The sequence below is a fragment of the Lissotriton vulgaris genome, chromosome 6 (genome assembly GCF_964263255.1).
Source record: "Lissotriton vulgaris chromosome 6, aLisVul1.2, whole genome shotgun sequence".
Lineage (NCBI taxonomy): Eukaryota > Metazoa > Chordata > Amphibia > Caudata > Salamandridae > Lissotriton > Lissotriton vulgaris.
This window is the reverse complement of record NC_141694.1, coordinates 1,263,094,193-1,263,109,252: the sequence shown is the minus strand read 5'-3', so window position 1 is coordinate 1,263,109,252 and position 15,060 is coordinate 1,263,094,193. Positions and strand designations below refer to the sequence as shown.

Here is a 15,060-nt window from a genome sequence, read left to right as displayed (position 1 = left end):
GTTGGGATGGGAGAGAAACCTGTGAACCTCCTTCTAAAGACATATTGCGAGCTGAGATAAAAGCCAAGAGACTTGATGTCGCCAGCTTAAGGTCAGATCTGGATGACATGGTAGATGGTACCCTGCCTTTAGAAAGAATGGAAATGTATGAGCAGGATGAAATACTGTTCATGGCAAAGGACATCACTCGAAAGGCGAGAACAATCCATGAGAAGTTACTCGAACTAGCAGGCAAATATATGGTGGACCTGTCAAGGACCAAAGCATTACAGGGTAACCACAGGCTACATTATTCAGATCGAGACCTAGATGAGCGGAGAACAATCGGACTGAAAACGCACATAAGGGAACTGATCACTGGAATAAGGACATGGAGGGCACTAGATAAATGGGAAGAGAGGTGGTCCAAGAAGGGGACCGTCAGGAGAAGCATGCTTGGTATGATACCAGGAGGACTGCAGAGAATAGAGGCATACCCTTTGCGTGAAGTTGCAAATGGGAACTATGTGCACGTACCATGGAGTAGGGGAGATTTAGCTGCTTTTACCACTTCCTTCCCCAAATTGCGGGAGAACCCAGTGGAGTGGTACAAGCAAGTTGAGAGATTCGTAAAAATCTCAAAGGTCCTATGGATAGATCTGAACACGCTGTTTGACATCGTAGTGCCAGGAGATTTGTGGACAGCATGCAAGGTTAGCGCTGAGTGGCCCACAACAGAGCCAGAGAGAGATGCTAAGACTAATGGGCCGTCCGAGACCGTAATGGCAAAATACGAGAGAGTGCGCATTTAAGCTGGAAGGTCGCGTCCTAACATGGTGTCGTATTCCTCAGGGGTATACAGAGAGCCCATCGATCTTCAACCAGCTTCTGAAGAAAAATCTTGAAAGTCTAGTGCTGCCCCAGAGGTCAGTTCTGGTCCAGTACATAGACGACCTCCTTGTGGCGTCAGAAACAGAAGAAGCTTGCAGGGAGGACTCCATTGCTTTGCTAAATCACCTAGCTGCAAATGGGCACAAGGTGTCCCCGGGAAAGTTACAGTACTGCCTAACAGAAGTGCAGTACTTGGGACACAGAATTGAGAAAGGCAAACGAAAAGTGTCACCAGACAGGATAGAGGCGATCATGAAGATGAATGCGCCTAAAACACAGAGAGAAGTCAGGATGTTCCTAGGGATGGTGGGTTATTGCCGACAGTGGATCGCAAACTTTTCACTGAAAGCAAAACCCTTGCAAAAACTGACGCACAAGGAGGTGAGCGATCCGGTACCATGGGACAAAGACTGTTTGATGGCGTTCCTACAGCTGAGAGAGGACCTGTGTCGTGCTCCGGCTCTGGGAATGCCTGATTACGATAAACCATTCCTGCTTTATTGTTGTGAGAGAGAGGGTTGTGCGCTGTCTGTGTTAGTCCAAATTCATGGGAATGCCCGTAGACCAGTTGCTTACTTCTCGGCTACTTTAGACCCAGTAGCCGCAGCGTTGCCCGGATGTCTCAAATCCGTTGCTGCAACAGGTGTCAGTATCGAGCGTTGCGAGAACATCGTGATGGGGCACCCGTTAGAGGTGTACGTGCCCCACTCGGTTGAACTGTTGATGACCAGGACCAAAACACAGCATTTGACCAACAGCAGGCTCACGCGCTATGAGCAAGTCATCCTTGCTGCAGAGAACGTGACCCTCAGGAGATGCTCTGTTTTGAACCCTGCTACCTTGATGCCACTCCCAAATGATATAGATGATGATGAATGTACAGACCATGACTGCCTCGATGTGACTGAACTATGCACCAAACCTAGACCCGACATCGTGGATGAGCCACTGACTGACCCAGATGAAATTTTCTTTGTCGATGGCTCATGTGTAAGAGACGAAGTTGGGCAGTTGAGAGCAGCTTCCGCAGTTTGTACAATTACTGGAGTAGTGGAAGCTGGATGCCTGGAAGGAGTACACTCCGCTCAGGTAGCCGAGATTATTGCCTTAACGCGTGCTTGCCTGGCAAGCAATCATATTCGAGTCACCATATACACTGACAGCCAATATGGTTACGGGGTAGTTCACGATTACGGGCAGTTGTGGTCTCAAAGAGGTTTCATGACCTCTTCAGGCTCTCCCATTCGCAATGGAGAGTTTGTGCGCTTGTTGTTAGAGGCGTTGCAATGTCCAGCAGGTATCGCAGTTGTGAAGTGCACCGCACATACCAGAAACATGGACTTCGTGTCACAAGGCAATAGATATGCCGACGAAGTCGCGCGGTATTGCGCGGAACAAGGGTACTCTTTCACAGAGGCGGAAGTGGGTGGAATAAATGTAAGAACTGAATTAGCTATGATTTTAGAAACTGTCGATTCCTGGGACGAGCTGAAGTGCATGCAAGAAAATGCTCCTGATTTTGAAAAACAAACATGGGAAAAGGCAGGATGTGTGGTGGGTGAGGCCCATTTCTGGGTCTCAGCAGATGGCAGAGCAGTGTTACCCAATGAGATGGTGAGCCCAATGGCTAGACAAATCCATGGTCCCGTACACCTAGGGAGAGACGCTATGCTGAGAGTATTTAGGCAGACCTGGTATAATCCTAAATTCAGAGTAGCAGCCGAGGCAGTGTGCCAGCGTTGTGTGACCTGTCAGCAGTTGAATGTAGGGAAAAAGACACCAGTTGCACTGAGCCACATAGGGAGGTCAGGGGGTCCATTCAACCGTATGCAGTTGGATTTCATTGAACTGCCAAGGTGCAACCGCCTCCGTTATGTCCTGGTGGTTGTTTGCGTATTCTCCAGATGGGTTGAGGCATACCCTACACGTAGGTGCGACACCCTCACAGTAGCCAAGTTATTGCTTAGGGAGCTCATTCCGCGCTTCGGGGTACCGGCCTCTTTGGAATCAGATAGGGGAACGCATTTCAACAGCGAGCTTGTGAAGATGATTTGTGCGGCTCTGAACATAGATCAGAAATTGCATTGCAGTTACCGACCAGAGGCCTCAGGAATTGTGGAGCAGATAAATAGCACTATTAAGGCCAGAATTGCAAAAGTGTGTTCATCAACGTCCTTGAGTTGGCCTGACGCTCTGCCATTGGTCCTTATGAGCCTCCGTAGTACCCCAGACAGAAGAACGGGGCTGTCGCCTCATGAGGTGTTGATGGGGAGAGCAATGAGGTTGCCATCTGTCCCAACTGCCGCACTGTTAAACATCACAGATGATATGATCCTGGACTATTGTAAGGGGCTGTCTGACGCCATTCATTCTGTGTCCCTTCAGGTGCAGGCTGCCGAGGTTCCATCGTGCCAGGACCTGTGTCATGACCTGTGCCCTGGAGACTGGGTGCTTGTACGAAAGCACGTGAGAAGAAGCTGCCTGGATGTTCGTTGGCGTGGGCCCTTCCAGATCATCCTGATCACGAACACTGCAGTAAAGGTGGGAGGCCTGCCCAATTGGATCCACGCGTCGCATACGCGGAGGGTTCCAGCACCTCTGGAAGAAACAGCTCCTCTCTCGGATAGAAGTCCAGCTGCGGACCGAGAAGCCATAGAGGGGGCCAGCCAAGCTGTAGAGGTGCCAGCAGAAGCAGGGAACGAGTCTGACCAAGCTGAGGACGGTCAGTACAACAGCGAAACAGACGACGCTACTGAAGGAGAAAGTAGCTGGGAGTACGAATCAGACACTGATCAGTCTGTAAGGGAGCGCGAGCAGACCAGAAGGAGAAGGAGTAGAAGGGTACGTGGAGAAGCTAATTGGCCACAAAGAAGGAGCTCTAGCCTGAGGTCAACTCCAGAGAGAACCCTTGCTCCAATATCAGAGGACTCAGACCCGGAAGAAGGTGCTCAGGGCGCTGAAGCACCGGACTTGAGAAGGTCAAGAAGAGTGCGTGTGCCTAGCAGAAGATACGCCACCCCTGAGTGGACATATCTGGCGACAAATGTCTTTGGAACAGGAGACAGGGAGGATACGAGCGGTGGTGGTGTCCAGCTCTGAGCCCATCATCACAGTGGAAGTACAACTGTTAGTACCCGGGGTCGAAGCAGAAGGGTCACTAACTTTCACACTCCCCAGCCCTCCCCGCCTCAGCAAGTTAAAGCACATGTTTTTCACAGAATTGCAATTCCCCGACTTTGGTACGAAGATAACAAGCCATGAAGAGCACATTCTTCGTTTGGAAATATTGAACTATGCTGTCAAAGCTGCAGGCCCAAGCCTGATTGTGGATGCTTAGAGACTTTGTAAATAAGCAAGAAAAAGAAGATTACCTAGCGCCCAGGAAGCAGAGAATCTTAGGGACCTTCCTTTGAGTTGACGGAGAAGGGCTAGGGTTGTCTGTGTTGAAACTTTTAAAAGACTTTTGCAAAAGAGGTTGTCAGCTTCCAGTTGTGTGGTTCTAAGGACAAAAGGAGTAAAAAGGACTGTAAAAGAACGAGAAGAAAGGAACTTTGTGCTGAGAAAAGAGAGAGCCATACTGTCTGACGAAATGGAAGCCGGCGCCCCGAATCGCAGAGCCAAATGTATAATAGGCACGCTAATAGTAGGAGTGATAATTTTAATAGTTTTAGTAGTCACAGTTTCCTATGTAAAGGGACATGAGGATGGGGCAAAGGTAACCGATGTGAAATCTGTAGTGACACCTAACCCCACTGTTGCTGATAAGAAGGGGGAAAACATTCAGGAGAAAGCGTTATTAGCTGCAGAAGCCCGTAGGTTACACGTGGATGAGTCCCAAGGCGACTTTAGGTCAAATGCTTATGCTAAACTTTTGTATGAATACGTGGATGCCATGGAGGTTAAGGACTGCTACGTCTGCATGCAGTTGCCGGCGTCTGTAGATGAAGGCATTCGATATCATCACCTCCCGCTGACATATGGCATTACATGTAGCTTATTGCTTAGTATATTTTATGGGAGAGATAGTTTTGAATACTATTTCTCCAATTATGACTCAGTGTTGCCAGAAGTCCCAAATTATAAGCAAATGAACAAATGGGACTACTGGAAGAGTGAAGACAGATTGGCCAAGTTCTTCATTCCTTGGATTACCTTAGATACTTCATATGCCCGCAGAAATAACTTGACATGCAAGGTGTCAGAAGTCGAGAAGAAGTTTATAGGGCAGGTGGATGATCGATACAGGAGACAAAAGATTTTGAAAAAATCAGGACAATGGAAAACAGATTGGACTGAGGAAGAGAAGGCACACAAGAGAAAGGGTAGTAGTGGTCCAATAGCTTTGGATAGAACACAGAGAGGAAAGCTATGTCTTCACAGAGCCAAAACGTATTATGAAAATATATATGTGGGAGAAGTTAGCTGTGAACATGCTTTCAATCTAGAATATTATACCAAGGATTTCCTAAAGGGAATGCAAGTGATTCCAAATGTATATTTTGTATGTGGAAGAAATGCCTACGTGAGACTACCTGATAACTGGTACGGATCATGTTACTTGGCAATTATCTTCCCCAAAATATATCATGCCCAAGACTTAGAGATCATCGAGGGCAAGGCATCAGCAAGAGGAAGGAGAGATATAGGGGATGCAGAAATGGTTGGAGATGTATTTGGAGCTGTGTTCCCCCTTTTGGGACTAATCCTCAATGATGTCAAAATTAGACGACTGGCAACAGTCGTAGACAGGTTGTCTGCCAGCACTGCTCAGTCCTTAATGCTGGTGGAAGGAGAGATGCAATCGATAAGGGCTATGGTTCTTCAAAACCGTCTTGCATTGGACGTCCTGCTAGCAAAAGAGGGCGGAGTCTGTAAGGCTTTGAAGGTCCAGGAATGTTGTACTTACATTCCAGACAATTCAAAGCCCCTTGAGAAAGTTATTATGAACATAACTGATATTCACAAAGAGATCGAAGATCTAAGTAGAGAAAATGTCTGGGAAAAAGTGGGCCATGGAATGGGTGAAGCTGGAGGTTGGCTCACCACATTAGGCAAAAGCTTCGTGTGGTATGTGCTGAAACCTATCATCATAATATTGATCTGTGGGATCATGTTGTGGGGATTGGTGAGGGCATTCAAATGGTACAGAGCAAGGAGGTTGGAGAGGGCCCAGAGAGAACAGCTACAGAGATTAGCTGCCATACAAGATAATCAGTACAGGAGTCTGAGGGCTCTGGAAACGCAGAAACGAGGTACATTAGCAATCACTTCAGTTTAAATGTTAGTGATGACCCCGAGAGGTCATCAAAGGGGGGAACTGAGAGAGCGCAAACTGACCTAAAATGTATGAGTACATCACACTTACACGCAGTAAGCACAAGTCATGAAGAGAAATGCCATGAGTGCTGATATTCTATGCATCTATATTCTGAAATGTGTAGTTAAGCTAGAGATTTAAGTAGAAGTGGAATTAATGCAGAAATGTGTGAAATTATATAACCTTATTAGACGTGATTAATCCTGAATCCATGTCGTGTAGCTGCTAAAATGTAAGAAGACATGCTGTTAAACATAGAACGTGGTAGGCCTCAGGGCCAGAGCTGAAAGGGATGGGAAAGGTGTTCGTTTTCACGACATGGATTGCACTAATGTCATTTAGTAGTCGCGTTAATGGGTCATATTATATAGATGTGTTTACCGAATCATAGAGTAGAGTATTAACATGCTATTAATTAATGAAGGATTCGAATGGTATAATCATTATGAGAAATGTTGTAGGCCTGAAACGTTTAAAGACACTGATTTACACGTATTGGTCTGTGCCGAGAATTATGTTGCAAACTTTTGTTGGAAGTCTATGAGAATTGGGATCTTGGCTGCAGATGTCTGTCTGCAAGAGAAAGGGGGGATCCAATTATAAATGAAATGAATAGAGGTTTGTTCAGGAGCCGGCACAGACACGGAGGAGGGTTCCGGAATGTTTTAAGGGGTATCAGCGGGCCGGAGAAGAGTCTGAGAAGCAAGGTCAACTCTAACGCACGAGGCCTCATCATGGAAAAAGCCAGAAGCTACACCACGTGAGGGGCGTCTCACGAGGGGCGTCTCAAACGATGTTGTATGTTTTGTATTAGGGACAGCACCCCTGGGTGGAGTTAGAGCAGATGCCTGAGGACCCTTTAGAGAGCGGATGGGTAGGCAGAGAGGGGTCATGACTGGAGGACCATAGGTTTTCACCAAGAGACTAAGAGTGGGTGATCTTCCTAGGAAGTCATTCACCGCTGACACCTTTTGATAGGTTGAGACTTTGTTAAGTAGGGATACCATCCAGAGCAGGGTAGGGACAGCCTAACCTGTATTTTCCCTCCAGCCTTAAATGACGGAGAGATCTCAATACGTGTCCATGCTAGCAGCCTTGTTATTCTTAGAACTTGTACTTGTAGTCTTCTTTGCTCGTCTGAGGGTTTTCAGAGAGCACATGTATGTAGTTGGGCCCATGTATCTTGTAAATCTCATTTTGAGATGCCTGTACTTGCAGCTGATTCTAACTTTATAATAAACCTTTGAAAGCTAGAAGTTGTTTGTGATCCTTCAGAGCGGAGTCCATTATTGGGTGAACTAACTTGGTAAGAGATACACTTTCTTCCCTCAATGACAGGCAACAAAGGTTCAGTCGACCAGAACGGGGTTTTAGATCAAGAGTGATAAGGTATCGATCAAAATCTCGCCCCCGCAATTGCATAATAAGGAAAGCCGTAAATATGCAGTGTGCGTCTTTTGGAAGAAATATGGCTACCTAAGCATTGGTGTAGCAGGACAGTTTTACGTAGCTTTTATTTACAGTCTGGCTGCAAAATTAGGTATCACTTGTAGTGCAGACAATAAGGAGCATAACTGGAAAGCAGATACCCTCTAGTGTCAGGAGAGGAATACCCCTCGGTTTGGTCTCCCCCTACTCAGATGGGTGCTTACAAATACAGCTACAAGCTAACTAGATGCTCTCCCACGTCCGTTTGGTCTCCCCCTATGGGGCTTATGCGAAGGGAGAGATCATCCCGATGGGGAGATTAAAACGACGGAACACCTTCCATGCTAGGCATATAACAAATCAAAATCATGCTGACAGAGTAACACTACAAATTGCACAGGGACAGCAAATGTTGAGTGAGAGAGGCCATCGCTGCTCACTTCCACTGCAGGCTGAAAACTGAGGCGATACTACAACAAGCGCAAGGAGGGACTGGGAGGGGGGAGTAGGGGCGGGCACAGTGGTGTGGCCGCAGTTGTAAAAGGCAGGGAGAGGGTGAGATTGAGAAAGGGAAAGATACTGATCAAAGGAGAACAAGCACGTGCGGAAGCTGAAGAGGATGGAGTGGGAGGGGGTAGGTGAGGGGATTCACCCCCTGTAAAAAGCCAGATGGCAGGGCAGCTGTGCACGTTGCGCACTCTTGTGCGTGTAACAGCAAGCTGGTGGCCGGCAAAGGTAATCCACACACAAAAAGGGGGTGGGGTAGCACTTTGAAAAGCCCCTTACTAAGAGTCGAGCCGAGCAAGCAGCGCATGGGCTGCTCTAGGCTCGACCTAAAAATATACTGTTGCATATAGCCAATAACTCATGTAACATCGAAGCATGCTATTGAGCCGCATGTACAGATAGACACGAAACACATAGGGCTCAATTTGGAGTGCCCTGGTGGGTATTTCTATAGGTATCACACCAGGAAAAATCCAATACTCCGAGGTTTCGTATTTATCAGCTGCAGTAGGCAGTTATCACAAGTTTTCCCCTCATAATGGGACATAATATTAAAACGTTGGTGCCAGTGCTTAATTTTAGCGGGTGGTTTCTGAGGCTCAGCACCAGCACCTAATTGCGATACCGGGGCTTATGACAGTTTGCTACATGGTTGCGCAGTCTGGCTAATTTAGGAATTAGCACAACAGCTGGGTGTGACGGTTAGTAGCTGTGTTTGTACTGTCATTGCCAGCTGGCAGGGGCATTGTGTGGTGCAAGCTGCAGTAGCCTCCCAACAAGAGCCCCAGCACTTATTGGTTTACAAATTAAGCACTGGTTGGTATTTTTGGACCAAAATCCTCATGTCCCGCATTTCACAGGCCTTTTTACTCTGCTGAATTCTGGCTGGTTGCCCTTCTGAAATGTATCTGAAGGGGGCGCAGAGTTTATCACATCCAGAAATTTCCAAGTATGGTTTATTTCAAACCACTTGTAATTGTGATCCCTGTGGAAATGGGTCTTCATGTAGGGATCATAATTTTTTTTATAACACACTTGTAGAGCGCTTCTGTCACCCAACGGGCATCCTGGCGCTGTGATCTAGCGGATCCTGAAACACAGTTAATGCGGTGTCAGCAGACTACCCTGACCTAGGGAACAGGTGTGTTTTTAGTTCTTTTTTAAAAGAAAGAAGGTCTCCTAAGCATCTGAGCGACAGTGGCAGATCATTCCACAACTTAGATGCCGTGAAGCCAAAAGAGCGGCCACCCATTCGCTTTCTCCGAATCTTGGGAACAACAGCCAAATAGGCAGAGGCAGAGCGGAGAGATCTAGTGGGGATGTACCAGGAGAACATCTCCTGTATGGGCAGCAGTCCCGATCCATGCAAGGCCCGGAAAACCAGGCATAAAGCTTTAAACTCAATCCGCTGAGGGATGGGAAGCCAATGCAAGTCTCTAAGTGCTGCGGAAGACGAGTCAAGACGGGAGAGTGCTAACTTGGCCGTGAAATTCTGCACTCGTTGTAGTTTGCCAATCGCAGTGACAGGTGCCCCCAGAAGCAGTGCATTGCAGTAATCGAGTCTGCTTAGACTTATACTGCGCACTACTTCTGGTCTAGCATGGGCGGGGAGCAGAGGAAGAATCTTCCGTAGGGAAAGCATCAAACCCATACAGGTAGACACTGTTTTGTCAATGAAAGCATCCAGTTGAAGATCAGGTTCCATAGTCACTCCCAGGATCCGAACCGAGGTAGCCGCTGCTGCCGTGCCCTGAAAGGAGGGGGGCCAGAAGTCCTGTGGTAGAGGTCGAGGGACACGGTCCACTGAGCAATGCAGCACCTCCATCTTGGAGCTGTTGAATTACAGCGAGCTGTTACTCAGCCATGTTGCCGTGGTGACCATACAGTGGTGAAAGGTCTCCTGAGACACCGCATTCTCCCCTTCGAAGGAGAAAATGAGTTGGGTGTCATCAGCGTAGTTGGTAACTGAAATGCCAAAAGATTTAATTAGCTTGACCAGGGGGCGGAGGTAGAGATCAAAAAGAATGGGGCTAATGGCCGAACCCTGGGGTACTCCCTGATAAACCCTTTTGATGGTAGACTTAAAGGGGGGCAGGGCAACCACCTGATGCCTATTGGCCAGATATGAAACAAGCCAATCCCGGGCCAGGCCCATCACACCAGCCTCCTCCAATCTCCTGGTTAAGATGGCGTGACTAACCGTATCGAACGCTGCCGACATGTCGAGCTGCACTAAAAAGGCTGCTCGTCCATAGTCGGCACGTGAACGGAGGTCACTCAAGACAGTCACCAAAGCTGATTCGGTTCCATGCGCTGGTCTGAAACCAAACTGCGCCGCATCCAGACAATAATTAACTTCCAGAAAACTGGACAGGTGTTACCGCTAGTTTCCAGCTATCCGGGACCTGAGCGGAGCCAAGAAATTGGCAGCCAATTGCATGGAGAGGAGGGAACAGCTCTTCCCTAAACACTTTCCAGAGTTTGTGCGGAAGTACATCGAGGGGAGAACCAGAGGATACACTATCCGCTAGAACACCAAACTCTGCGAAGGAAGGAAGAGGAAAGCTATCCAGCCTGGCTTTAACAGCCTCCATCTCAGATGTAGATAAGAGAACAGCCCCTGGTGTCATGGGACTCAAGTTACTCAAGATGGTCACGATCTTGCCTTCGAAGGCCTTGGCCAACGAATCGCATAGTAACTGAGAGGCTAGGATAGCTGTAGTAGCACAGGCCGGTCGTGACAGCTCGTTGACAATTTTAAACAAAGCCTGTGCTTTATTTGAGGCTGACAGTAAAGTCTCCTCCAAAAACCTCGCTTTTGCACACTTAGGGGCTTATTAGGATGGAGGATTTTCCGCATCCTCCGGGCCGGCGGAAGCCCCCGCCGGCCCGGAGGATGCGGAAAATCCTCTGCGGACCCACCAAGACCCACCGCCACATTTGGATGACTGGTGGGTCCTGGTTTCTGTCCGCAGCTTTTCCGCCGCGGCTGGCTTACAACTGCGGCAGAAAAGCACTAATATGGTGACGGTGTCTCTCAGACACCGTCAGCCAGATTAGGATGTGCTCTGAAACATGCTTTTCCGTGGCGGCTTTTCCGCCGTGGAAAAGCATGTGTAACTTCACTGCAGATGAGGTCAAGCCCTGATCTGTTGACTGGGTAGGAGTGTTCTGCTTAATTCAGATACTCTTGTCCATCACCACCCCCTTTTCTGAATCGTTTTGTCCACCATAAGCGTGGAAGGGTATGCTCAGATGTGAGTCCCTTGGTCACTGCACCATCAGGATTCAAGCAAGCCGGGCCGAAGACGGCTGTAATGCCAGAAACCGGTCCCCAGAAGCTTGTTTCCTTTCCAGTATAAGAATTGGCTTGGTAGTTTGGTCTGCCCTGTTCCCATGATGCACTGGGCCAGGGACAGACTAATTTGCATGTAGCCAGGTTCTGAGCTGGGATGGTGCAGTGAGCTAAAAAACGGTGATGGATCAAGCCCTGAACTGTTGACTGGGTAGGAGTGTTCTGCTTAATTCAGATACTCTGTCCATCACCACCCCCCTTTTCTGACTCACCCAAGATGGCGGCTAGCGCCGCGATTGTAAGCCTCCCAGGTAGCCCTACTCACTAAATCCCACAAATGCGGGTGAGTTTTCCAAAATTAAAGTGCAAGTAAGACTCGCTAATTTACCCCCCCCAAATACAGGCGCAACTGCGCAAATTACAGCACGAGCGCGAACAGGAGCGAAAGCCAAGCTATGGCGGTTTAAAATTAGAATTCGGATTAAAAGATCTGGCAGAAGCAGTAACACGTGTGCAGGTTCTAAGAGATATACCTGCTGATGCAAGGGATCGCCTTAAATGCAGGATGCGAGGGCAGAGCGCGGGAGACCGCCTGTGCGATCGTCTAGCCCGCCAACCAAGATGGCGCCTAGTCCCCGGCCCGCTTTCCCAGCCACTCACCCAAGATGGCGGCTAGCGCCGCGATGTAAGCCTCTCAGGTAGCCCTACTCACTAAATCCCACAAATGCGAGTGAGTTTTCCAAAATTAAAGTGCAAGTAAGACTCGCTAATTCACCCCCCAAATACAGGCGCAACTGCGCAAATTACAGCACGAGCACGAACAGGAGCGAAAGCCAAGCTATGGCGATTTAAAATTAGAATACGGATTAAAAGAGCTGGCAGAAGCAGTAACACGCGTGCAGGTTCTAAGAGAAAATACTGAGGCACTTGTAAACGAGACCTAAGATGCTTGTTTCAACAGAAAAATAAATGGCGGAAGCCTATTGTATACTTGTAACCTTAATTTCCGTCTTCTCAGAACTCCTTCCTCTGCACTATTTCAGCACTCAGCATGCCTGAAGATATCCTTGCAGCTCGAGGCTTTCTTACACACTAATTGTTTGTGTCAACTCTCACCACTAATATCTTATGCAAGACTATATATTTTCTTGATCTTCTTCACGGAAAGGTAATGGGTTGCAGCCGGGTCTGGTGGCTCAGTGGACTAATGCGTCTCTTGCAGGGGCCTGTGTTTGACCTTATGGTCACATGTTCAAATCCCGGCGGGTCCACTCAGCCTTTCATCCAGCTGAGGTCGATAAAATGAGGACCATTGAGTTGGGTAACAATGAATATCTGTTATTCCACGCCAAGATGCCTACGGGAGAACGTGCACTTCACAAATACATGTTATGTTTTTAATGTTTATTATACAATGATGTCAAGGCTGGCTTAGAAGCGAATAGTTGGTGTCATTAATTCACTCGATGAGGAGTAACTTACATGATCCATCGTGAATATTTATTTTATTTATAACGTTTTATATAGCGCAAACTTGATCCCGAAGGATATCAGAGCACTTTACAATTTGAGGCAAAGGTAACAAATCAGAACATCAGTCTAACATTGGGAATCTATTGTTTATGTTTTAGGATAGTATATTAAAGTACCTGCTCTTTTCATTCCCCTAAGCCTGGTTCCTGGAAGCAAATCGTAGCTGATCTGAACTCAGCTTCACTTAAGGCATTGGCCGAGTAACAGGGTCTTGTATACCAACTTACGTTGTTCTTCTGAAATCCTTTTGAAGCGTTGGATATTCGGGCATTTTCCTGATGTCGTCCCAATCTTTATCTTCAAAAAGAAAAAAAAAGAAAATTGTTGCATAGATTTGCATGAAGAAAGACGAACACGTGGGAGCTTTTTTTTAAAAAAAAATTATCAATAAGACTTATACACAAAATCACATACAAGACCCCATAATCATGGGAAATAATCATGCACATTATTGAAAGTAACATAATTGGAAGAATCAGCCAGTCCAGGTGAAATGCATTTACTAAAAATAGCACACACTACAAAGCATTCGAGTCGCAACAGGGAGACTGAAAGAAAAAGGAATAAACAATTAGGGAGCAACCCTAGGCAGCAAATATATAAACATCATAATAGGCTTGTTGGCATTCAGCGCACACGTGCCACGTGGAGTCTGCTAAGTACACATTATTGTACAGCAGGTTCGCCCTCTGATTCTGGCTGTTCCTGCTGCGGTAAATAGTCATGTAATAGTTGCCATATATTTTTGGGTCTGGCAGATGGTGGCTGTAATGAAGAATACATTTTTCTGGTAGGGTCACAAAATGAAAAGTTGTTTTTCCATCTGCTTACTGTCGGACAGTACCTGCTGCTCCAATGCACATCAATTTCTCGCTTCGCCAGCAATAGTGCCAATGCGGTAAATCTGCAAACCCCTTCAGGCACATCACGAACATATCCTAACAGTGCCAGGAGCGGTTCGGGTGCTAAATTGGGCCCCATCATTAATGAGACTGTGATAACGTCAGTCCCAAATCCCCCTATATGGGTGCGTGTCCATGCAAGGTGCGCAAAAAAGGGATCTTCAAGGTGGCGTTTAGGACAGCGAGAAGACCTGGTAGGGTCGACTTTAACCAGGGAGCGAGGTGTAGTGTGAACGCGCCTAAGAAATTCAAAATGTATACCATTAAGTCTGGGATTGGGAGAAACAAGTTTTGTTTGCTGACAGCAGTAGCACCATATCTGATCCGACAGCGGCCGGTGCAGATCCTGCTCCCAGTGTTCCCAAAGACGCCCTTCCTGCCTTGGGAGGAGGGCCAGGCTGGTGTGATAATGCTTGGAAACCAAGTGCTCCCCATCAGGGTCGTCTATCGCTACTGCAAAAAGTACACTGTCAGTTTGGGTAAGTACTTGGCCACCCAAAAAGAGATCTCCGAATGGATTCAGTTCATGTCGTGCCATGGTGTTTTTAATAAGGGTTTCCGATGCAGGAGGCAACCAAGGTTTATCAGCAATGGGTAAGGAGGGAGAGTATATCAGCTCACCATCTAAGACTCCAAGGAGATTACGCCACACCCAGTAAGTGGAAGAAAGCACCTGGATATTATTGGGATCCAAAGGGATCCCTTGAGGGATGATGGCGCACTACAGCACCCCCGCTTAGTCCTACTCAGGGCTATCGTAGGGCAGTCGGGCATCGCTGTGGTACCAGTGTTGGGCATACTGGCACTGCACCACTAGAAAGTAAAGTTGCAGCTGTAGGGCGCCAAACCCCCTGCTAATGGGGGAACACCAAATTATCCCAACCCACTCGGAACCTAGGACCCGCCCAGGTCAATCATAGAAGCAGACTCCGGAGTGGGGCAAAAAAGGCATTGGTGTGGGTGATAGGCATATTGAGAAAAATATATAAACAAGAAGAGAGAACCACCATTTTTATAATGGCAACACGACCTGCTATCAACAGTGGGAGGCAAATAAAGCCCTCGATTTGTATCATCAATCTGTCGACTTCTGGGCCATAGTTCAATTGGAAAACGTGCTCCTTATCCCGATGGACGTGAATGCCCAAATATTTGTCGGGATCCGTGCACAACAGTAGTGGAAGTTCACACATCACAGGTGACGTTGC

General features: G+C 47.5%; 1 protein-coding gene across 2 annotated transcripts in view; it reads right to left on the bottom strand.

Annotated features, from left to right (window-relative positions):
• The window catches only part of CDK19 (cyclin dependent kinase 19), a 1,344,771-nt gene that overhangs the window by 142,231 nt on the left and 1,187,480 nt on the right, over positions 1-15,060 (bottom strand). For both annotated transcript variants that reach the window (XM_086927380.1, XM_086927381.1), the window contains exon 8: positions 13,178-13,247. In XM_086927380.1, the coding sequence (XP_086783506.1) occupies positions 13,178-13,247 (70 nt within the window). The remainder of the gene's footprint in view (positions 1-13,177; positions 13,248-15,060) is intronic.